Source organism: Monodelphis domestica, chromosome 6, assembly GCF_027887165.1.
Source record: "Monodelphis domestica isolate mMonDom1 chromosome 6, mMonDom1.pri, whole genome shotgun sequence".
Lineage (NCBI taxonomy): Eukaryota > Metazoa > Chordata > Mammalia > Didelphimorphia > Didelphidae > Monodelphis > Monodelphis domestica.
The window spans coordinates 278719394-278745264 of record NC_077232.1 but is presented as its reverse complement, the minus strand read 5'-3'; the positions used below and the strand labels follow the sequence as shown (position 1 = coordinate 278745264).

Sequence of the window (25871 nt, the reverse complement as noted above, 5' to 3'; positions counted from 1 at the left end):
CGAGAAACCCATGACTTGGGGACAAGCCAAAAGACCAGTTAAAATGGCACAGCAATTCCTGGAGGTGGCAAGCCTCCCCAGGACTGATCAATTTTACCTAAGTCACTTCTCTTATGTTAATAAGTGGCTGCCTCACCCTTTGTTTTAACCCCAGCCCAGCTATTCCCAGGCTTCATCCAACATACTATTGTTCCACTTTGGAAAATGTAACCTGTAACTATGTAAAGGCTTGTGGTTTTGCTCCATATGTAATGATGATTCGCAAGTTTATATAATAAGGGCTTGTATGACATCAAGTGTATTAATTGTCATCTTCATCACTATATAGATTCTATTCATAGAGCTTGTCAAATTTAAATAAAAAGGGAGCAGATGTAGAAGGCAAAGCCTGAGGCCTGTTGAGCATAGCTCTAGGCCATAATGCAGCTGAAGTTGGTCACATTGCTCACCCTCATCCTGAGACATCTCCCCATCCCTTGCCCTGCAAAGTCACTGATATATGATTTATTATCTTTGTCTAAAGCTCAATGAGGTATACAGAATGCATTATAACCTTAAAGCCACTCTATTAATCACTACCTTTTACTATGTATGTAAAAAGATTGTGCTGGAGCCCCAGCTTGCTTTTTCCCCCTATAAAAGTAAATGTAATTTTCAATAAAGTTGCTTTTGGATACCATGAGCACCTTAACCCTCCTGATTCTGCTTTCATTCTTCTTACCAGAACCTGTGGGTCAGTTCCTGCAGTTGACACAAGTGTAGCTTTAATTTATAGGAAGTCCCCCTTTCAATTAACTATTAATAAATATTTTTCCAATTCAGTTCCATGTAATTGAGAGAAGTCACATTTTCTACTTTTCCATAAGGTTCACTTTTGTATATTATATTTTACATATATTTAAAGCTTCAGTTAAAGATGGTACAAGAAAATGTTAATATTTTGTAAAGCAAATACACTCCAATGTGATTTCTAATATAATACTCTATTTGCTTGGTGCTAACAACACTTTCATACTCTGTTCTCAACCTCTCTTTCTCTTCATTGCCTGCCAGAAGGGTACAAATCTAAAAGACATACAGATAACACTTTCAAGTTTTTGTCATAGCAAAGAGTTGGCCAGTTAATCCCAGTACATTTTGAGTTTGTTCCTAAATATATTCTCTTTTGCATCCATCAGAACTTTCTAACTGTTCTTCCTGCATCCAGGGTTCTCCCCTCTCTACTCTGTCCTCCACACAACTTCTAAAGGACAATAGTTCTAATGCATGGCTCTGAACATATCCTTTGTTGCTTAACAGGCTTCAGTAGTTTCCCAATTCCTCCTGGATAAGAGACAAACTCCTCCATTTGGCACAGAAAGTCTTTCGGTATCTGGCCCCACTGATCTCAGAACTCTCTGACATGAACTCTAGGTTCCAGGTAAACCAAACTGACTATTTCCTGTTTCCCATCCAGACCTTCCTACATGTGGGTCCCAGAAGTCTAGAATCCCACTCCTCCTGACCTCTGACTCTTAGAAACTCACATAGCAGTCCCCCTTAGAGTCTAGGCCCTTAAGCAAGAAGTCCATTAATTAATCAATAAGCATTTCTTTAGTTCCTGCTGACTGCCAGGTCCCATGGCACTGAGCAATGAATGAAGTCAGCCCTGTTCTCCTGGAGCTTCGATTACAGTGAGAGTAATAACTTCAACATAAACACAAAGTAAGTACAAATAAACATAAAGCAGTAAAAATGGGGGGGGGGGGGCAAAGGGGGTGTCTTGGGATCAAGAAGAGGTCACTGGCAGTGGAGGTAATCTGGCAAGGCTTCAAGAATGTACAAGAAGTGCCTAAACTGCATCTTAAAGGAAGAAAGGGGCTCTACTAGGCCAAAGGAAGGAGGGATTGTATTCAGGTATGGAGATAGCCAAATGCAAAGCCATGGAGATTGGACCAAAGTCAGTGGCTAGATCGTAATATCTAAAAGAGGGCATCAAAAAAGCATAAGAAGGCTAGAAAGATAGTGTTGGGCCAAATCTATGAAGGGCCAAAAAGCTAAGTAGGGAAGTTTCTGTTTGATCCTAGAGTAACTAGAAGCCACTGACATTATTGTGTTTGAGTAGGGAGTCACACGGCAGGATCTGCACTTGAAGAAAATCCCTACAGTCTGTGGGGAGGATGGACTGGAGGCAGGGAGTCCAGTTAGGAGTCTATTACAGTAATCGAGGCAAGAGGTGAAGAGGGCATGGCTACATGAGTGGAGAGAAGAGGTCCAATGTTTTGGGCATATGTTGAGGAGAAGGAGGAAACACTGGGTAACTGAACAGATATTTGGGATCCAGGAGAGGGAGGAGTTGAAGATAACAGCCCAGTTACAAACTGGAGAGACAAGAAGCTCAGAAGTGTCTTCAATAGAAAGGAAGCAGATTTTAGAGAGAGGAAGATTGGCAAGGAATAAATAATGAGCTCTGTTTTAGACATGTTTACTCAGGATGTTCTGGACATCCAGTTTGAAATGTCTAATAGGCAATTAGCAATGTTGCTAGGAGCTCAGGAGAGGCTGTTGGACTGGAAGTATAGATCTGCTAATCACCTGTGTAGATCTAGATGATCATTAAACCCATGGGATTAAGGGTGTAGACAGGAACAAGGGTCAGGAAAATTGGGTGACCCTTATGGCAAAGGAACAGGGTATAGGTTAGGGGTCAGCATAGAAGACTAAGAAGGTGAGAATCAGAAGAAAGGAGAATTATAAAGCCCAAGAAAGAGAGGATCCAAAATTTTGATAGGTAGGCTAATAGTGTCAAATATAAAAGAGAGGTCAAGACAGATGAAGACAGATGAAAATCTGGCCCCAACCTACATTTCTAGTAATCATATATTCCTCCCTCTTCTTGCAATTCTGTATTACAGCCAAACCCATCTTCTGGCTCATTCTCACGCACAGGATATTCCATCTGGTGTCTTTACACCTCTATACTAACCATTTCCTCCTCTTGGGAAGCACTTCCCTCATTATTTCCTGATTCTTATAATCCCTGATTTTCTTCAAACCTCTAATCGGTTGGCACCTTCTATAAGAAACCTTTCTTCACTGTCGCTCCTGTCCTCTAACCAAATGGTGTATCCCCTTAGGTATTTTCTTATATTCCATAATTGTTCTGTGCTTGTGTTCTCCCCTTTAGAATGTAAGCTCCTTGAGTGTAATGACTTTGGCTTTTGTCTTTGTACCCCAGTGCTTGCTATTCAAGAGGTTCTTTTAAAATGCTTGGTGAATCAATTGGGGAATGGCTGAAAAAATTGTGGCATATGATGATGATGGAATATTACTGTGGTATAAGAAAGAATGAGAAAGATGATTTCAGAAAAAGTTGGAAAGGCCTACATGAACTGATGCCGAGCAAAATAAGCAAGAGAACACTGTACACAGTAAATAGCAATATTGAACAATGATCAACTGTGAGAGACTTAGCTATTCTTAGCAACAAAAGGATCCAGGACAATTCTAAAGGATTTATGACAGAGAATGTTCTCAATCTCCAGAGAAAAAAACTATTGGAGTCAGAATGCAGATAAAAGCATACTAATTTTTACTTTAGTTTATTTATGCTTCTTTTTGGGAGTTTTGATTTTATTTGAGTATTCTCTTACAACAATAATCAACATGGAAGTATGTTTTATATGATAACACATGTATACTCCAGATAAAATTGCTTACCATCTCCAACAGAGGGGAAAGAGAGAGACAATTTGGATCATATAATTTTGGAAAATGTTGAAAATTATTATTACGTGTAATTGGGAAAATAAAATACTTTCAAATAGGTAAAAAAAGACAAAAACTAACTGAAGAACAAAATTCCTTAAATAAGAATTGGTCAAATGGAAACTTGATGATTCCAGGAGACATCAAAAATCAATAAAACAGGGGCAGCTAGGTAGCAGAATAGATGGAGCATCAGTCCTGGGGTCAGGAGGGTATTGATTCAAATCTGGCCTCAGATACTTCCTAGCTGTGTGACCCTGGACAAGTAACTTAACCCCAATTGCAGCTCTTACTGCTCTTCTATCTTAGAATTGATACTAAGACAGAAAGTAAGGGTTTGTTTGTTTTTTTTCAAAGAATCAATAAAACAGTCAAAAGAATGAAAAAAATGGAAGAAAATAAGAACTATCTCATCAGAAAAATAAGTGACCTAGAAAAGAAATGCAGGAGAGGTGATCTAAGAATTATTGAATTACCTGAAAACCATCATCAAAAAAAGAGCCTAGACATCATATTTTAAGGAATTATCATGGAAAACTTCCCTGATATTTTAAGACTGAAAGGTAGAATAGAAATTGAAAGAATCCACTAATCATCTCCTAAAAAATATTCCAATATGAAAACTCTTAAGAATATTATAGCCAAATTCCAGAGTTCCCAGGTCAAAGAGAAAATTCTCCATGCAGCCAGAAAAAGATTATTCAAATGCCACAGAACCATAGTCACAAGCACACAAGATTTAGCAGTTTCCACATTAAAGGAAGAGAGGGCTCAGAATATTACCATCTTGGAAGTAAAGGAGCTAGGGTTATAACAAAGAATAATCTACCCAAAAAAAATTAATATAATGCTTTGGGTGGAAAGGGGGAATGGGCCTTAAAAATAATAGAGGAGGGCAGTTGGGTGGCTCATTGGATTGAAAGCCAGACCTAGAGATGAGAGGTCCTAGGTTCAAATTTGGACTCAGATACTTCCTAGCTGTATGACCCTGGGCAAGTCACTTAACCCCCATTGCCTAGGCTTAACCACTCTTTTGCCTTGGAACCAATACACAGCCTAGGGTATGTTTCTAAGATGGAAGGCAAGGTGGGTTTTTTTTTTAATCAAACTGAAAAATAATAAAAGACTTTCAAGCATTACTGATGAAAAGACAAGTGCTGAATAGAAAATTCAAAACTCCTGAGAGAAACATATAAAAGTAAACATAAGTGAGAAATCATAAGAAATTTAATGAGGTTAAGCTGTCTACATTCCCAAATGAAAAGATTAAGGGATACAGTGGTCTGAAGCAAAATACACTTAAATAAATTTCAAGAAGAAATAGCAAAACTATACTAGCAGAGGCCCTCAATGTATTAATCTCAGATAAATTAAACATGGCACTTTCATAAAAAAAAAAAAACTGACCACGTGTTAGGTCATAAAAACCTCACAAACAAATCTAGGAAAGCAGAAACAAACATTAGATATACCCTTTTTAGATAATAATGCCATAAAATTGCATTCAATAAAGGGCCTTGAAAGCATAGCTTTAAAATTAATTGTGAATAAATAACTTAATCCAAAAGAATGAGTGGGTTAAAGAATAAACCAGAGAAACCATCAATAATTTCATCAAAGATAACGGCAAAAAAAAATGAGACAACAACCAAAGGAGTATTTATGGGAACATTCAAATTTCTAAATGCAGTATAACCCATATTGCTTTCACCCCTAGAAAATGGATCACCAGTTACTACAAACTGGGCTTTAATTTTCTGAACTGAGATCAGGAAATACTTATAATGATTTAGTTTCAAAAGAAAAATCATTTCTAGAATATAAAAAGATACTTCTCCTCTCCCTCCCCCCCCACAGTAAAAAGCAGTTTTTAGGGTGAATCTGACCATTCTACTCTGAGCTTTCTTCACCTTAGATGCATTTGTCATTGCTTCCTCCAAGAACTGAATCTTGCTCTGCAGGGCATCAATCTGTCCTCGTTTGGCAGTGATTTGCTTCTGCATTCCCATTGCAACTTTCATGGCTGTAAAAGAAAGTGCCTCTTGGTTACTTATTTATGAATATCTCAAGTTAGGCAACTATATGTTTTCTTTAAATCTACTCTAAATTGAAAACTAAACTAAACTTTATAAAGAAAGGAAACAATGCAAAGTCCACAAGGGTATGGATCCCAGGCAGTGCCTTGGAGGTTATAAGTCTATCAGTCTCCAGCAATTACTTTCTACTTACAGGGCAGGAAGCCAAAAAAAGGGAAGGAAACAAGCATTTATTAAACATCTACCATGTGCCAGCTATTATGCTAAGTGTTTTACAAAAATCATCTCAATTGATCCAAACAAAAACCCTGGGATGTTGGTACAATTATTCCCATTTTATAGATGCAGAAACTGAGGCAAGTGCAGGTTAAATTATTTCCCTGAGATCAGCAGTATGTTAGTAAGTGCCAGATTTTAAATAACATCTTTCTGACTCCAAACTCAGGACCACATAGATGCCTCTAGGAAGACATTATGGCATTGGTTTCCATGGCTGTGGATAAGGGAAATCCAATAACCATTCTTTGTGGTTTTCTTTTAACCAAAGGAATAAAATTCTTCATTCCAATGGATCATAGTAAATAGATTATATTTACATAGATTTTAAACTATACAGTGTTTTAAACTTTTTTGAGGAGGGGTGGGTATTAGTTCTCTTGATAGAATTGGGGTAAGAAAATGATTAGACTCATAGATGTGTCCATATACATATATATGGACATATATACATAAAGGCACTTAGATAAAAGGGATAACCTATAATTATTCACCAAAATAATGATGGATCACAGTGATACTACTACAAATTAGAAATCCATGACTTTGTTTTGTATATACTTAAGGTCCTCATGACATCATAAACCATCCAATTTTCACTCTCCTGGTTACTGGGACATGATTGGCACTCTCTGCAGGCATGAGAGTACAATTAATATCAATTACTAGTGTAAGATGCATATGACTCTTAGTGTAAAATGGCGAGTGGAGGGACAAGAATTGGGCTGAACCTTTTCATACACTAGGGCCTTGAAGAGGTAGAAAGGGTAGATAGGACCTTTCCCGGACCTAATACAAGAGATAATTTAAACAGATGAGTTCTGGAAGCATCATTATATTTGTAAGTTGTTGTTGTTCAGTCATTTCAGTGATATCCAATTCTTCATGACTCCATTTGGGGTTTTCTTGGCAAAAAACAACCACTAGAGTGGTTTGCCATTTCCTTCGCCAGCTTATTTTACAGATGAGGAAACTGAGACAAACAGGGTTAAGTGACTTGCTCAGGATCACAGAGCTAAGAAGTGTCTGAGGTGGGATTTGAACTCAGTCAGGTCTTCTTGACTCCAGGCCCAATGCTCTCTCCACTGTACCATCTAGCTGCTCCATATCTAGTAAGTAGCCTGAACCATTATGGTAGCCAAAGGCCTTTAAAATAGCACTTTTTTGCTTAGAAGAAAACTTAGGTATAATTCCAGCTGAGAGGTAAGGAAAAAAAAAACAAGGAAAATATATGATCCTTTAAAAAGAAAAGTCCTGGCTTGTGGTTCATTAAATACTGTTTGCTTGATAAAAAAAAAAAGGTATTCATAATAAATGTAATTAGTCAAAATCTTCAGCAAGATAACTACTAACTGCTTGGTTCTGTTCTATTCAATAGATGGTATGTGAATGGTATGCCTCTTTCAATGAGAATTTTATACATGACCTCTTGATTTATATAATTACCAGAAGTGAGAAATAGAAAACATATATTTGATTTAGCCAGGTATAATTTGACCCTCATTTGTACTTTTTCAACTTACAGGTCATAATGTGGTTATGTAAACCTTAAGATAACTCTCAAGGCAAATCCATTAATTTGGACAGATCAAACTGAATTGGGGTGAGAAATAGATGAGTCTGGAAAGAGATGCCCTCTGGAAAAGGGCCCTCATGTTTCCCACCTCATCCTTCTTGCTTCTCTGGATTTTCCTCCTTTGGATTTGTATCCCGAAAGCCTAATATTTAATAAATAAATACCTGACTGATGGTTAGGACAGCTGTTCTTCTAGTAGGCAGATACATGGATCTCACAGTGGGTATAATCCACATCTGGGTAATCAGAAAGTTACTAGACATTCTTTTTAACTTGTTATAATCATGTCTAGAGCTTTTCTATATAAAAAATTAGAATTTGGAGACATCAGAGCCAGTCAAAAGTGACTAACATAGCCATGATAATAACTGTAGCTGACTTCAAGATTTACAAAGTCCTTTAAATCTCCTCTCACTGTGAGGTAGGTTATGTTGCATAATGAAAGTGCTCTTCTTCTCCCTATTTTACAGATGAGAAAGCTAAGACTCAGATACACCCAAGGTGCCAATAACAATGGGCATTGCCATATTCAGACTCAGGCCTATGGACTCTGGGCTCAGTATTTGGGAATGGGTTTGGTTTTGTTTACCCAATATCATGAGAAGGAAGGTGCCACACTACTTTAGGAGTGACTGCTACATGCTAAGACCAAATGGAAGCCCGGATCTGTAAGGACACCCACCCTTCACCCCTGTGCCCCTTACTGGGGCTCACCAATTCCTATGTGTCTGATGCCTGGAAGCAATGGCAGAGAAGGTGAGTCATTTCTTATTTTCAAATCTAGACCAGTGAAGTCAAAAAAACAGAAAAAAGGAAAGAAAAGTCTGTTTTCTATAGCATACCATGGCCATCAGAGCCTTCCATTGTCTTTAAAGTATTTCTTGTTTGTTCCAGTTCAGTCTGGGCAGATTTCAATTGCATTTTCAGCTTGTTCGTGGTACATTCCATCTCTTCACTTTTGTTCCGATAATTTCTTTTCAAAACTTCGTAGTCCTCTGCACAATATAATACCAATTAACTGAAACTTACCTATTCTTTTTCCACTGTTGTAAACATAGCTTTATAGTGGCTAATGAAAAGATCTATCACATTTATTTGCTTGCATATTAGTAGATTAAGAAGAAAAATTTTTTTGTAACTGATGGCTCGGAACAAAAAATTGCTAACAATTCTCTAGTTATTCTAATTATTGATTGAACTTGAATTTGGTACTGAGGCAAATCCAGTAAAGCTATTAGTTCCATGCTCTCAGACACAATGTATTTCTGGAGATCCTCTCTTAAGGTAAGGATCACTAGAAGTCAAAAAACCCTAATGAATTGAGATTTAGCCTGTCTGGTAAGACACTGATTGGCAGAAATCATTCAGTGAATGTGATAAGGGAAGTCTAGGCCTCATTACAAAGTGTCAAATGAGGGGAGGAAAGATGAAGAAGTGAAAAGGGGATTAGAAATGAAAATCTGGAATTACCCCATATACACACAGGTTAGGGAATGAGACTAGTGAGCGAGACTAGAAACTTTACAAAAGATTTCTTGGCTTTATAAAGAGGTTTGAAACTATAGGTTCCCCTAAATATGATTTAGTTTACATGTACATTTTAAGAAACATAAGGGATACCTATATCATGTTAATCATGGAGTGGGTTATTTTTCTCCTACCAATTAAGGATCCTAGGGCTTTCCTTCCAAGAAATTTCCAAAAGACTTGTTCACACTTGTTGCTTCATTATTAATAAACCGTTAATGAAATTGTAGGACTCACTGGGCATGAGGGTTTTTTCCTCATTCTTGTCAACCGAGTGCTGAATTTTATTGGCTGAGGCCTCTGAATGAAGTTAAAATGTGGTGAGTATAAGACAATTATGCATGTAGAACATATCAGGTTCACTTCATAAGCTTAGTCCTACATATCAGAAATCCAAGTCATGACCCCATTGTAACAGCATGACTATTGATATTGATATTTTTGCCAAAGCTGAAAACTAGTTATTTATTATGTTGGCCCTGCCCCTAGAGTGCATTAGGTGTCAGGAGATAGAGCCCAACTACTTTTATCTTGGCTCAGTTTAGCAGGCAAGCTCTGGGGACCTCATACCTGAAAGACTGGAGAGCTCATTCCGACTATTTTTCACCTCAGCTAGTAGTTGGTCTCTCTCTTGTTTCATGTCCTTTACTGCACGGAGCCGTTCAGATCCAGCATTCACCAGCTTCACCTTTTCAAGTTCCAAGTCACTTAGCCGGGCTTCGAGCTCACGTATTTTTGAATCTTTCTTGTCTTTTATAATCTGATTGCGTGAATCAAAACAATGGGTTCAGAAACACATACCCACACATCCATATAGTTATATAATTTCCTTTTTTTAAGTATTAACAGAATGGATAAAATTAGAAGAGAAGGTAACCTTAATTAACCCTTAACAAACTGCTGCAGAGGATATGAATCAGCTCAAAACCAGTCTTGCCTCTTCTAACTACTTCAGGAAAAAGGTAGCAGATGTGAGAAAATGGCATTGTGCCATGAAAAGAACACTAGGGCTGGAGGCAGAGGACCTCATTCCCGATCCCACCTTTGATGCTCGCTAAGAAAATGCCCTTGAGTGTCCTGGGTCTCAGTTTGTTTACTGGTAAAATGAAAGGATCAGTCTATCTCCAGATGACCTCTGAGGACTCTCCAAGCTCTCTACTTACAGTCCCACAAATGTGTGAATTGCATGCAGGACCTATAGAGAGCTGTAGAGTTCTCCTGAAAGCTACCAATAGATGCCTAAACTAACCTTATGGTCTAATCCTTCCCCATTTCCTAATTTGTTTTAGTAGAATCATCCTTTTCTCAGTTTCCTATGCTCAAGACCTCAGAGTGCTCTTTGGCTTCCCTTTCCTTGCCCCTCAACGCTTATATCAATTAGAAGTCAAACTCTGATCTACCTACCTCAGAAGCCTTGTGGTGGCCTGCTCCTTTCCATCCCCCACTGCCATCATCACCCCATTTCAGGCCTGAATCATTCTGGGATTGGTATAGCTATCTCCTAAGCTTGTCTCCCTGCTACTCCATCCTACCATCAGATTTAATTTTTATGAAACTTCATCATACCATACCCTGCCTGAGAATTTTCAATAGTACTCTATAGTTGAAGGCAGGGCTTCTTCACCGTTTTTGTGGGTCCTGGCCCCTTTGGCAGTCTGGTGAAAACTATGAACCACCTCTCAGAATCATTCTTAAATGCATAAAATAAAATACATAGAGTTACAAAGGAAACCACTTAGGTCGAAATACAGTTATCAAAGAAAAAGTGTTTTTAAGTTCAGAGGCCCCAGGTGGTGTATTACAATTACTTTTAACATGTCTGCTGCTCAAAAAGTGACTCAAGGGGGCAACTGGGTAGCTCAGTGGATTGAGAGCCAGGCCTACAGATGGGAGGTCCTAGGTTCAAATCTGGTCTCAGACATTCCCAGCTGTGTGACCCTGGGCAAGTCACTTGACCCCCATTGCCTAGCCCTTACCACTCTTCTGCCTTGGAGCCAATACACCGTATTGACTCCAAGATGGAAGGTAAGGGTTTAAAAAAAAAAGTGACCAAAGAGAACATTCCAGTGGAAGAAAATAGATAGGTTTTCAGAAGCTCATCCCCTGAAGACCTTCACATACCTTGAATTCCTGTAGTTCTAGCTTCCGATCATTGATCTCTTTTTCAAGTTGAGTTTTTTCCACTTGCATAGCCCCAGCTGTACGCCCATGCTGACCAACCAGCTGAGTCATGTTTTCAATCTGTTGACGCAAAATCTCAATCACCTTGTCCTTCTCCACCATCTGCAGCTTGAGGGCCTCACACTCTGACTGCACATTCCGGAGATGGTCTCCTTCGTTCTTTAGGTGTTGAAGTTCCTGTAACTTTAAGTCAACCCTGGAGCGGAGCTTGGTGATCTCCGCATTAGTAGCCTCAATGGCTCGCTCTTTCTCTTGTAGAGACTGTGTCAGGTCAGACACGGTTCTCTCAGAACTTTCCAGGGTCATCTTCTTAGCAGTCAGCTCTTCCACAACTTTGCGGAGCATCTCTTTGGTGGATTCCAATTGAGCTGTCAAGGAAGACACTTTCTCTAGACTTTCATTCTTTCCTTGAATTGCTGCCATCTGAAGGTTGACAGAAAAGAGAGCTTCATGGATTGGGAAGAATTACTAGCAGATGCAGTCACCATGGTAAAGGTGCACGGATCACTTACTCCATGTGGGCAAACTAACGAACTGGCTAAAGTATGAAACAATCAAATGAAATTCACTTTGAAGGCTTAATTAAAATGGAAGGGAAATCTGGCATAAGTGAATTTCAAGTCAGTTTGGCAAGGTGTCAGCAAGGAGGTTGGAAGAGCATGTGATGTTGTTCCAAGATGGAAAGCTGGAAAGGTTCCTTTCCTCTGAAGAAGTTGTGGAGGTCAATTGGAACCTCAGGCAAAATTCTAGAATGTGTTGTTAAATGAGTATGGAATTAACTTCTAGAAAAAGAAGCAGTGATCACAAAGAGTCCTCTTGGCTTCCCATTAACAGATCTTGCCAGATGAAATAGCCCCATTTCCTATTCTTAAAGGGCTACCAGTCTCAGAGAACAGAGGAATGGTATAGATAGTTTATCTGGGGTTTGTAGCAAAGTATTTTGTGGAAAATATGGCAGTACAGTTAGAGTAAATAGTCCTGCTCAAATAGCAGTCTTTATTAGCTCCATGTCAACTTGGAAGGAGATCTCCAGAGTCATGCCCCAGGTATCTATGCTGTTTAATATTTTTACCAATGACTGGGACAAAAGCTGAGATGGAATGCTTCCCATATTTGCAGATAACAAATTTTAAGAAGGATAGCTAATACAGTGGATGATAAAAAGAATTCAATAGGCTAAAATCTAAATAAATAGATCTAAACACAGAATTCAATAAATTTCATCCTCTGATTCAGAAAATCAGCATAACAAGTATAAATATGCGAGATATGGCTAGGTGGAAGTCCATGTGAAAAAGAGATCTGGGATTTTCCATTAGACTACAAGCTCAATAGGAATCAATAGGATAAAGACAGCAACAACAACAACAACAACAAATTTTTTTTTCAATTGCATAAAGAGGGGCATCCATAGAGGGCAGCTAGGTGACTCAGTGGGCTGAGAATCAGGTCCTGAATTCAAATCTAGACTCAGACACTTCCTAGCTGTGTGACCCTGGGCAAGTCACTTAACCTCCATTGCCTAGCCCTTACCACTCTTCTGCCTTGGAACCAATACACAGTATTGAGTCTAAGTCATAAGGTAAGAGTTTTTTGTGTTTTTTTAAGGGGGGGGGCATCCATAGCCCTACTGTATTCTTTCCTGGTTTGGACTATTTGTGGAGTCTTGTACCACATTGAAGAGCTAGAGAATGTCCAGCAGAAAGATGACTAGAACAGCAAAGGGTCTCAAGACTAGATCTATGGGGGATTCACTGATGGAACTAGGAATGTTTAGATTAGAGAAGACATGGGGATTGAGGAGAAGAGGGGAACATTATACCATCTTCATGTACTTAAAGGGCTATGATTTCTTTTGCTTGGCTCCAGAGAACAGAACTAAGAATAATGAGGAAAAGTTGCAGATTGGTAAAATTTAGTTCATCATAAGGAAAATTTTCCTAACTTTTAGAGCTTTATAAAAATAGAGTGGGCTGCCTCCCTAGAGGTCTTCAAGAAAAGGCTCAGTTACCACTTGGTGGTACATGTTTTATAGAATAGATTCCTGTTCCAGAAAGACTCGAAATAGATTGGCTCCAAAGTTCTGTCCAACTCTGACATTCTCTGTGATATGGGGGGTAATCACTGTGTGAATTTGGTAGTCAGAGGAGAGAAAGAAGGGCTTTGGAGATCAAAGGGCACAACCATAACCTTTCCAGAAAAGAAGCAATCTACTAAGGAAAATCTGTTGGTCATCCTTGCTCCTATCACCATAATAATGGGCCAAAAAAATAGTCAATAAATAAAAGGCCCTGAGTTCTTTTTACAGAGGAGAAAGAGCTCCCACATAGAAATGCATGATTATCTATCATTTAAAAGTATTTCCAGCAATGTCAAACCAAAAACAAATCAAGTTGTCACCTCTTTTCCAGGAACCCTTAAAGGAAAGTCAGGTACCCATGGTTCAATGCCCTCACCTGGCGCTCCATCTGCCCTTGGCACTCAGTCTTCATGGTTTTCACTAGTGTTTCCAGTCGTTGCACTTCCATGTTCCTGTCATCTAACTCCCGGCGCAGGTGGTCAATGGTGATGCTATTGCCAGTATCTCTGTCCCAAAGCCTCTTGTTCTGCTCCTTTTCCAAACTTAGCTCCTTTTCCCTTTTATGTAAATCAGCCTACAAGGAGGGAGGAATGTCTTATTTTATCCCATAATCAAATTAAACAAATTTGCCCTTAGATTTGCCTTTGAGTAGCTCCTATACCATCCCACAGAAATTTTTATGAAACTCAAAAAAAAAAAACCCTTTGACAATTCTGAGGAATTGGCAAAGGATGCTATTCACCTCCAGAGAAAGAACTGTTGGAGTCGGAATTGTAGAAGGAAGCATACGATTTTCTATTCTTTATTTCTATTTATGTTTTGAGTTTTATAAGATTACTCACAAAAATGAACAATGTGGAATTATGTTTTGTGTGATACATGTATAACTCAGATTGAATTGCCTGCCAGAACTAGGAGAGGGAAGGGAAAGGAGGGAAGGAGATAATTTTGATCATATAATTTAGGAAGACATGTGGAAATCTTTTCTAACACATAATTGAGAAAAAGAAAAAGAAAAAAAACCCTGAACTTCATAAATAAAAAAGTCCCCTAAAATAAGACTAGCACATTGTTACTGTTGTTTTTAAGGGACGAAGAACATATAGCAACAAGGCTGATGTGACAATATCATGTTCTTAGGTCTTGTTAACTCAAGTGCAAAAGTACTATTTTCTAACCGCCAGGCAGCCTTTTGCAAGTTTGGGGGGCTTTTAGAAGCCTGACTATTTTGTATCTTGGGTACTGAAAACTAAAGATCATACCCAACTTTGTATTTACTAAAAACATTTTTCACATTAAACCTCCCCTAGAATTGTAAAAAGGAACACCAGTTTAAAGGCATATTGAGAGAGCCAGAACTAGAGCCAGGAGCATGTCGGTTCAAATGTGGCCTCAGACACTTCCTAGCTGTGTGACCTTGGGCAGGTCCCTTAACCCTACCTAACTGCCTAGTCCTTCCAGTTCTTCTGACTTAGAATTGATACTAAGACAGAAGGTAAAGGTTTAAAAAAAAAAAAAAGGTGGGGGGCAGCTAGGTGGCTCAGTGGATTGAGAGTCAGGCCTGGAGACGGGAAGTCCTAGGTTCAAATGTGACCTCAGACACTTCCCAGCTGTGTGACCCTGGACAAGTCACTTGACCCCCATTGCCTAGCCCTTACCACTCTTCTGCCTTGGAGCCAATAAACAGTATTGACTCCAAGACGGAAGGTAAGGATTAAAAAAAAAAAAGGTGTATTAATATTAGCTCACTGCCTTGTCAAGTGTGAGGGTGGGGAGGTTCTGTTCTTTCTTGTGTACACCACTTTGCCTCACCTCCCATCCATGTCCCCTGCAGGGCTGTGTGACTATCACAGTTAAGCCTCAATTGCAGCCTCTACTCAAAGGCAGGCAGAGGCCGAGTTTCTCATACATGACAGTATTTGTTTCTTTTATATTTATGCCAGCATTTTCATTCAGTGTCATCAAGTGCATAGCTGACCTATATATTTGCTGTTTGGGACAGTGTGACTTTATACTGAAGCACTGTTTTTTGCTCCAATTTAGCAAAATGAAAGACTTTCTTTTCCTAAACCCTCCCCAAACTATGCCAAAAGTGTGAGGATAACAAATAGATGCAATTTGACATTTTATTCACTTAAAATCACTAAAATCAGAATCAGCACCTGGGAAAAGCCCATTGTCACATCAACAAAGGGCTCAACACATTAAACGTTGCTATTTAAAAGTTTTTTAATGTGAATATAGTTCTATAGGAAATTTCACTAATTTAAAAAAAAAATTCCTTCAAATCTTTTCTCACCGTTTGGATCTTAAACACATCAGCAACTACCTACCAGCAGCTTCTGAAGTTGGTCATCCAGGTTTCCAGATTCCTGACTGAACTGATCACGCTCGGTGCGGGCCTCATTCAATTCTGAGTTGGCCAGGACTAACTGTTTCTCAAGATCTTCTATCTAAAGGGTAAGCACAAAAGAATTAGAATCATATTGCCTCTGTGAGTGATAGGGAAAAATATACACTCATAAATCATTTGTTCTTTGATTGAGATGAAAATGCTAGAACAAAATGTTAAACTCCTTGGAAAGTTTTCCTTTAGGTTTAGTAACATAACATACAATTGTTGACTCACAACTTAGATGATAAATGTTTCATCCACATCCCTAGTGTTTCAGGAAAGAACATCAGATTCCTACAGCTAGCAGTTTCAAAGGGGAAATAAAGAGCATGTCAGCAAGATGAAAAATGTCAGAGCCAGATCTGAAAACTGCTGTGCAAGGAGCAGCTAGTTGGCTCAGTGAATTGAGAGCCAGACCTAGAGAGGGGATATTCTGGGTTCAAATCTGGTCTGAGACACTCCCTTGCTGTGTAAACCTGGACAAGTCACACATTGTCTAGCCCTTATTGCTCTTCTACGCTAGAACCAACACACAGTATTGATTCTAAAGCAGAAGGGTTGTTTTTTCTTTTTAAAGAAGAAAATAGCTATGCACTTTCAACATTGGTCACAATGACTACTAATGAAAGTCAAAAATAGATCTTCATCATAGTCATTGACTGACAATATAGAGGTTCTAATTCTGGAGGACCCTTAGAAAATCTCTTTTGACAAATAATATTAATAATAATAATGATGATGATGATGATGAGTCAATCCTTGTAAGGCATAGACTTGAATTGTATTATGCTTTGAAAAAGTTTTTGTTTTATGAGTAAATAGCAAAAGATTAAAAAATCTTTTCTTCAACTCCTGTGCTATTTAAATTCATCTAAATAATGTTTTTTCCACTTTTGTCTTCTTTTTAGGTTTCATTTTTCTGATAGCTATTATTTTAAATTCCACCTAGTAGTTTGTCTACAATATTAGAAATACCTGAAGATATTACTTCTTTGTAAATATCAACATTTTCCTAATTATTAGGCTAATTATAATTAGTCAATAGGCTTCAATATAAGCTTATTGACAAATTTGGACACAGCCTTGATATGTATTAATACTGCTTTTTGTATTATTTGCTATGACTGTCAGTTTACACATTTATTAGCAGCCACTTTTTAGTGATTTCTCTTTGGATTAAGAGTATTGGAACAAGGAAAGCAATCATATCCTTTATCCTTGATCCCAGTGATCTTTGTTTCTATGTATAGCTGTATATATTATAACAATGGAATTTATCATTGAACTAGATTTGTAAACCTGCATTTTTGGTAGTATGTGTTGTTCCCTGGCTTCCAATTATGATGTATGATAAATACACAAAACCATCATTCACTTGGTTAATGCCATTTTGGGTCATTAACTTTATTTTTCCTTTCCATGGAGAAAAGTAAACTTAGAAACAAACATATAATGATTTTAAAACTTTGTTTAGCTGTTTCTTGCCCACGTTGATGCTAAAAGAATTTTCTGATGCTCTTAGATTCTAAAAATATCAATGAGGATTTTGTTTTCCAACCAGGAAATTGGAACAAGTGACCCTTAAAGTTTCCTTCAACTTTTAATGATGATGGAATTATTTTTGCTAACTATTATATAGAAACATCTTATGTATCTGTGGTAGCAGGTAACTATGATAACATGGACAAATTAAATCCACAGGATTCTTTTTGCCAGCATTTATTTTTTCTCTAAGTTTTGGTGTATTTTTTGGTTTCTTTGTTTTGTTTTTTTACACAGACTGACAAATATCAGGTTTGTTCAGCTTTCTTTCCATTCTTTGGCCTTTGCAGAATTCTTAAAAATGGAAAAGGTAGGCAATCAAAGACAGTAGATGAAACAAAACCATTGGATAATCTACAAACTGAATAAACAGATAAGGAGTAATCCAAAATTGACTGTGTTTCTCATAAATGCAAATTAATATCCCTAGTTAAGATAAACAATGAGCAAGATCATCAGTTAAAGGGTCTGTTTATATTTCTGTCAATGCCTAAGGATTTATTCACTCAATATGTACACAATCTAAGACGTTCTGCCTTCACTAAAATCAGTAATACTTACTAGCAAATATGTTTAAATTTACCCTTATGGGTATGACTACAGGAGTACTTTGGACAAAGGAATAAGAAGCATTTAATTAAGCCATATTTTATTTCCAAGTAAATACCTAGGTTCAATTATGTAGCACCACATAGTCAGGCAAAAAAGCTCTGCGATTAAAATTATCTCTGACAATAGAAGAGGTTGATCATTAGATCATTGAATCAAAGCTGTAACTGTATAACTGTGTCTGAGTTTTTGCCCCAGGGTGCCAAATTTAGAAGGTGCTGACAGCATTAGTCCTTCAGCAATATGGAAACAACCGAGCTTAGCATGTAGAATAATTAAAATCAGCAGGAGGCAGTTAGGTGACTCCGTGGATTGAGGAGACCTAGAAACAGGAGGTCCTGGGTTCAAATCTGACCTCAGACACTTCCTACCTGTGTGACCCTGGAGAAGGCTATTGGTTAATTGGTTAATACCCAATTGCCTAGCATTTACCATTCTTTTTCCTTGGTGCCAATACATACTACTGATTCTAAGATAGAAGGTAAAGGTTAAAAAAAAAATTAGCAGCTACTAGATGGACACTGGGGTTACCTCTTTTTCAACAGCTTTGTTCTGACTTTGTGTTAATGGTTTATGGTATTTTTTCTCTCTTATTCCCCTTACCACAGGATAATATCCCACCAGCCACTATCCACCTTGGCCCTTCTCTGAGGGTGTGCTATGTACCACTCATCCCAGTCACAAAAATGTCTAGTTATGGCTCTGCAGAGAATACTACCACTACCATATATACACATATGTTTGATTGGGGCTTGGATTTAAAGTCCCAAAAGGCTTCTTCACGTCTAACAGTCTTTGGGAGTCAGTCTAGGAGTGATGTCCATATGTACTACATCACAATAATACCTATACCATTCACTTGCCCTACCTCCTCACCAAAATAAAAGATAACCTGTTAACTGTCAAAGCTTTCAGGCTGACTAACTTCCCTCAGAGTCTTTCCAAGTTAGTTCCACATGGACCAAGACCATGTCCTTGTAGGTGCTTGTGGAAAGTGTCCTACCAGGAAACCTAATCCTAACCTATTACAGCACCCTGAATTAATCAGAGGGGAAGGGCAGAACAATATTCAGCTGAGCTAACTATGTCTAAAGGTGGAATGAGAAGAGATTCCTGAATGACAACATTCAAATAATCTGCCACTCACTAGTCATATGAACCCAACTGTCATTGGAAAGTTGGCTTTAGTCCAATACCTTCATTTTACAAACAAAGGTACCTGGAGAAGTGGCTTTTCCCAGGTCACTTGAATAATGACAAAGCCCAGGATTCTCTGATTCAAATCAGTAAACCATTCAAACTTAATGCAAGAAGGAGGAATTATTTCATGAGCTCAGATCTTATTTTGGTATCTATTCATTCTGTCTCTCCTTGTTAGGGCGAATGATGTCAAAGTAATGCTGCCATAATATTCTTCCTAAAACTTTTATAGCAAAACTCTATGACAAAGGTTTAATTTCCCAAATATATAAGGAACTAAGTCAAATTTACAAAAAAATCAAGCCATTCCCCAATCTACAAATGGTCAAGGGACATGAATTGGCAGTTTTCACATGAAGGAATCAAAACTACCAATAAGCACATGAAAAAGTGTTCTAAATCCCTCCTGATTAGAGAAATGCAAATTAAAACAACTCTGAGGTACCATCTTACATCTAGCAGACTGGCCAATATGGCAGCAAAGGAAAGTGATAAATGTTGGAGAGGATGTGACAAAATTGGAACACCAAAACTCTGCTGGTAGAATTGTGAATTGGACCAACAATACTGGAAGGCAATTTGGAATTATGCGCAAAGAGATTTTTAAAAATGCTTGCCCTTTGATCCAGCCATACCACTGCTGGGTTTGTGCCCCAAACATGTAGTAGGGGAAAATACTTGTATGAAAATATTTATAGCCGCACTCTTTGTGCTAGCAAAAAATCGGAAAATGAAGGAGCGTCCATCAATTGGGGAATGGCTGAACAAATTATGGTATCTATTGGTGATGGAATATTATTGTGCTGAAAGGAATAAGGAACTGGAGGAATTCCATGTGAACTGAAATGACCTCCAGGAAGTGATGCAGAGTGAGAGGAGCAGAACCAGGAGAACCTTATACACAGAGACTGATACACTGTGGTACAATCAAATGTAATGGACTTCTCTACTAGCAGCAATGCAATGACCCAGGACAATTCTGAGGAACTTATGAGAAAAAACACTATCCACATCCAGAGAAAGAACTGTGGGAGCAGAAACACAGAAGAAAAACATGATGGATCACGTGGTTCGGTGGGGATATGATTAGGGTTTTCATGTTAAAAGATCACTCTATTGCAAATATGAATAACATGGAAATGGGTTTTGAATAATGAATAATACGTGTATAACCCAATGGAACTGCTTGTCAGCTCCAGGATGGGGGGAGGAATAGGGGGTGGGAAAAATCATGAATCATGTAACCATGGAAAAATATTCCAAATAAAAAAAATAAAAATAAAATTCTTCCTAAAGCACAGGTCTCTATTACTCTCCTGTCTACAAACCTTCTATGATTGTCCATTGTCTCATGGAGAAATGGGCAAATTCCTGAGCCTGACATTTAAGGTCCACCACAATCTGGTTCCAACCTACCTTTTCAACCTTCTAACTCCTCTTTTACAGAAAAACAGAGCTCCTTGGTGTTGAACCTGATACCCCATCTCACACCAACATGCATTTTATAAAACATTCATTCATTCAATAAGCACAAATCATTCATCATGCCAAAAAAACTATCCTTCCTCAAATCTGTCTTTCTGAATCCTTGTCTGCCTTCCTTCAAGGCTCAGTCCAGTTGCTATTTCCAACATGAGGACTTCTCTGATGCATGGAGAGGGATAATCCCACTCATATACACCAATAGACTATAGAGCAGTGGTATCAAGTTAAAATGGAAATAGGTGCCACTAATTTGTATGTTAGTACATAAAGTATTTGGCTTAGCTTTAAAATATAATCTCTATGTTTGATTGCATTTTTGTTTTGTTAATATTTTACCTTTATATTTTCATCTGGGGCTGTAGCACTGGAAAGGCTGTGGGCCTAGCCATGGAATTGATACCTCTCCTTACAGACGACTGGGACTATTTCATTTTGGTCTTTGAATCCTCAGCAGCACAAGGCTTTTGTATACCATACCATGGGGCATTTAATAAAAAATTATTGAATTTAAATTATATGAATACATATGTATACACATATATAAATATGTATATTAAAAATGTGTCTGTGTAACACTCAAATCTTTGGATTCCAGAGTCAGAACTATAGTGTATCAAAGGCCTCTATCTAGTCTGAGAAATCTCCCAGGGCCTTGTTTGATGGCCACAGAGACATCATGTATCAGAAGCAGGTTTTGAACTCAGGTCTTCCTGACTCTATACCACTATATCATGCTGTTAATTTTTACTGCTCCAAAAATCTTTTTAACAGCAAACCTCCTTAATACTCAAAACCTATTGACATAAAAACAACACCACTTCCTGTCTCTTTGTGACCTGTTCATCCTTACTCCCACTACCTTCTTCTGCCAGGATGCTGGTCTCTCTTCCTCTGCTCAGAGAAAGTTGCCACAAACAACTATGTTTGGGATAGAGTCTGGGGAACAATTTTAAACAAATAATTTACATATTTTATTTTCCTACAATAGATTTTAGAATGAAAAACACTAGCATAAACTGGAATTAACTCTAATAGTTAAAAAAATAGTTTTAGACTTCTATGATATCTAACACACTATCCTTTTGACAAGATACTTCCTATAAAGAGTTGAACAGTTTTTTTAATTCATCTTCATTAAGTACCACATTTTCTGACACGTAGGAAATGAGTTACCTGACTCCTCTAAATCACAATTAGTCTAGCAGCTTATCTTTCTGTAAATTAGCTCTGAAATCCACATTGTTACTGTTTTGCCCAAACTTAAGACAGAAGTAAGACAGAAGGAGAATTCAAATCTCATTCAAGCCTGTGATTTTTCATCAGCCTGGGATGTCAGTCTCACAAAACAAACAAAAAATATTTATTGTAATATTCCTTACAATAAATAAAAATATGTTAAAACATTTTAACACTAATATTTTAATTTCAGGGACATCAGCTGATATCGAAATGTTATAAATTTTATTTATTTTTATTATAACTCCAAGACTACCAGAGCATAGACTTCGTGTGCCTCATATTTAAACCACATTTTCATTTAATCTCACATAAAGAAGGGTGCTTGAAAAGATACATCTGCTTTTCTTTCTCATTTCCCTGGTTTTTAAGCTTCAATCAAAATCTTATCTCCTATAGGAAGCTTTCTCCAATCCCTCTTAATTCTAGTGCCATTTGTCCTGCATATAGTTTGTTTTGTACATATCTGTTTGCATGTTGTCTCCCTCATTAGATTGTAAGCTCCTTGAGGGCAGGGACTATCTTCTGCCACTTTTCATATACCCAGAAATTAGCATGGTGCCTGGCACATAATGGGCCCTTCCTTGATAAATGTTTATAGAGTAATTGAAAAGACAAATGTAACAGATAATAATAGCTCACACCTATATTGTACTTTAAGGTTTTCAAAATAATTTCTACTCAACCTTGTGATGTGAACACAGGTCCTCTGAAATGCATTTTAGAGATGAAAAAAAAAGAAAAGCAAGTGATTTGCCCACAAACTGGTAGTCAGAGTCTGTACTGGAACCTAGGGCTCCTGGTCATAGAGTTCATGAACTCTTTTTACTGTTCCATGTTGCTACTCCCAGAGCTACCAAAAATGAAATTTTTCTCAAGTCAGCTTCTCATCTTGGTGCATAAATATAGCAATTCACAGGCAGTCAAGTAGCACAGTATATAGAGTTCCAGGCTTGGAGTAGAGAGGACCTAGGTTCAGATGTGACCTCAGACACATTCTAGTTGTGTGACTCTGGGCAAGTCACTTAACCTTGATTGCCTAGCCCTTCCTACTCTTCTGCCTTAGAACTGATACCAAGATAGAAGATAGGGGTTTTTAAAAAATACAGCAATTCAAACTCTGTGGCTCAAAGTCCTCCTGGGACATCAACATGGATTAACTCTGTCAACAGATAGGAATGTTTCAATTCTGATTAGCACTCTCACAGAAAGTCCTATTTATAGTTAATTTTAGGTAAATTTTCAAAAAGGAAGCAGGAATATTCAGTTAAGCAAGCCTCTGTCTTTTGGTGGAGAAATAACAATAGTAAGGAATCTGTTCAGATTTCCCTAATTTGAAGATTTTTGGTTTTGGAAAAACATATGTTCAAATAACAAGAGAGTTAAAATTGGTTTTTTCCTAGGTTTCTTTCCCCTTCCCTTTCTCTCCTAAGCATCACCTTTCATTTACTGTTAATGAAGTTAATAAGATGAACATTGTCTGCTACTAAACTGGTAGAAATTATCACTGCCCTCAGCCAAGTGGCCATTTGACTATGAGAAAGAAGTAACCTATGGCGGGATATTCTACTGATCATTTTCATTTCAAAATACATTTTAGATGACGGTAACCATGGCTTTCTGTATGCCTGCTGGGCAGATGAGGGACACAACCTCATTTTAGCTTTCTGTCTCAGCATAGTTAGGGCCAAGAAGTTCCTCCAGACCCCTGTAGGAATGTTTGTTTTGTAGCTGTCAAACCTGGACTCAACTGCTATAGCTTTGCTTTTACCTTTCACTTTTTTGGTGGTAATTACAATTTTTTTCTGACTTGATTAAAAAAAGGTAATTAATGGAGAGTGAAAGGGAAAACCACTGAAATAGCAGCTGAGCTGATACTGACAGCTGTCGAAACACTGTAAAGAAAAGCCTTTTAAAATGTTCAGACCAAATGTTGATAGCTGAGACCTCTTAAAGTGTTTGGTTTTCTTTGTTTTTAAATAGCAGCACTGGTTTTCCCTTTCACCATGGAGGTGGTTTTTGTGCACATGTGCATGTGGGAGTGTTTGGGGATATGTATATGTCTGGGCATGTTTTGGTTTGGATCGCTGAATAAATGAGTCTGGGACGCCATAATAATCCTACATTTCAGAATAACAAGGCCAATCAGACCAAATTGTATTATCTTTTTTTTTTCTTTTCTTGATAAAGTCTGGGATTAAAAAGCCCACAGGCCTAGAGCAGGAAGGGATGCTGCAGGCCAAATCAGGTACTTGGGCACAAGCATGCCAGGAGGCTTGAACAGTGTCTTCTGTTACTGCCATACCTCTAGCCAGTGCTACTAAATCCTCACTTTGTGAGTACCAAATGCAGTCCCAATTTTCTTTTAAAGAAGGAAAAAAAAACTAAGGATCAAGACCATGATTTATTTTTGTTTTCAAAAAGCGAAAGTTAAGAGTAAAGCCAAAACTACAGAGCCAATAGTGACAGCTTCTACTGGTCCGAATTCGTAAAGGGGATCTGGAGGTTCTCCTAAAATAAAAAGAAAAGAATGGAAAAAGCATTACAGTAAGATATTTTTATAAGTAATAAGCTACATCTAAAATGTTGTTTCATACACAACTTATTCTCTGACCAATAGGAAAACCTTGTTTTTATTTCAAAAGAAACATACCCCAACTGAGTCAGGGTCTTGCTAAGAAAGGAGTTCCCTGGTCAGTAACCTCTGATATCCATTCTTCTGAGGGCTTAGCCCACCCTGAAGTGGTCAGAACCCTAAACAGATAATGATCTTCTACCATCTAACAGCCACCCACCAAGCATACACCAACTTCCTTTGGTAACCGAATTATTGGTGATCAGTGGAACCACATCAAAACCAGAAAGAATATGGGTTTGATTATCATTGTGTCTATATGATGCCGAACTCTTCAGACGATAAGTGAAAAATGCAGTTATTCATTTGTCTGTTTTGCCAATAGAATGTCACATATTTCCAGACTCTAAGACATTGTTCTGGTCCATCCACACCCCCAAAGTTGTTTGAATAATGAATACTTTGTTCTTCTAAGAGATTTGGTTTATCAGAATATACCTAGTGCAAGGTATATAATGTGACGGTCTGTTTCCCATAAGGCATAGGGCTTTTTATGTGTTTGAAAGATCAAAATACTATTCTATAGTTAAAACTATAAATGCAATCATTAGAAAATCATCAGTAATGCTTTTTAATACATAGGTAGCTTTTCCAAATATTATCAGGGAAAGGAATAGCAGCTAAAAGTTGTGATAAGTAAATACTGTGGAGTATAGGAGTATTCAGGTAGCTACTAATACCCTATAAGTATGTACACAAGAGCATATGAATGGGTTTTTAAGCAAAAAGAAGGTCATTAATGGCATATATGTATTTGAGAATTTTAACAGCTTGAACCACGGTGTTTTTATGAGGACAAATTATTAATTTATGCAAATATACAGTGAAAAGTAGAAGTTTAACTTATATAACAGTGATGCTCATTTATGGAGTCTTCACCAATGTGAAAACTTCTTAGATCATTAACACTTATTCCTTCAAGAACTAAACTATTTCTTTGTTTAAATAATTTTCTGGAAATTTTTATAAGATAAAGTTCATTTTTCTCTGCTTTTTTTATATACAGTCTACTGATTTAGGGGGACTATTAAGTACATTAGCTCTGCACATGAGCTCTATTAAAGTAAGATTGTTATTTGGTCTCCCCCGACCCCTGTTGGTCTCCCCTGACCCCTTTTGTCTATCTTCTATGATGCTATTAAATTTGCTGTGGTCAAAGAAATTAGGTCATCAAGGTCATTGGAATTATCTGTAAAATATCAGTAAATTCTGACTACCTGGCTGAGAGTTCTCTTAGTGAGTAAAATCATGATCTAGCAATGAGAGACATGTGTTTACTCTCAAACCTCTCAGTACTAGCTGATCTCTTTGTTTTTTCAGTTCATCTCTTCTCAGTATATTAGTGC

At 37.7% G+C, this 25871-nt stretch overlaps 1 protein-coding gene and 1 long non-coding RNA gene across 20 annotated transcripts in view; one reads left to right on the top strand and one right to left on the bottom strand.

Moving 5' to 3' along the window:
* CCDC158 (coiled-coil domain containing 158) overlaps window positions 1–25871 on the bottom strand; it is a 114811-nt gene that overhangs the window by 50421 nt on the left and 38519 nt on the right. For 10 of the 19 annotated variants that reach the window (XM_016422980.2, XM_016422985.2, XM_016422988.2 and 7 more), the window contains 7 exons: window positions 15757–15876; window positions 13800–13997; window positions 11284–11766; window positions 9733–9922; window positions 9400–9462; window positions 8478–8630; window positions 5658–5770 (listed from right to left, as the gene is read on the bottom strand). In XM_016422980.2, the coding sequence (XP_016278466.1) occupies window positions 5658–5770; window positions 8478–8630; window positions 9400–9462; window positions 9733–9922; window positions 11284–11766; window positions 13800–13997; window positions 15757–15876 (1320 nt within the window). The remainder of the gene's footprint in view (window positions 1–5657; window positions 5771–8477; window positions 8631–9399; window positions 9463–9732; window positions 9923–11283; window positions 11767–13799; window positions 13998–15756; window positions 15877–25871) is intronic. The other 9 variants (XM_016422989.2, XM_056803284.1, XM_007495750.3 and 6 more) reach the window with 2 other exon arrangements.
* Window positions 15747–18876, top strand: LOC103104696 (uncharacterized). The gene is made up of 2 exons (XR_468407.3): window positions 15747–15883; window positions 18578–18876. It is a non-coding gene; the product is annotated as an uncharacterized LOC103104696 (long non-coding RNA).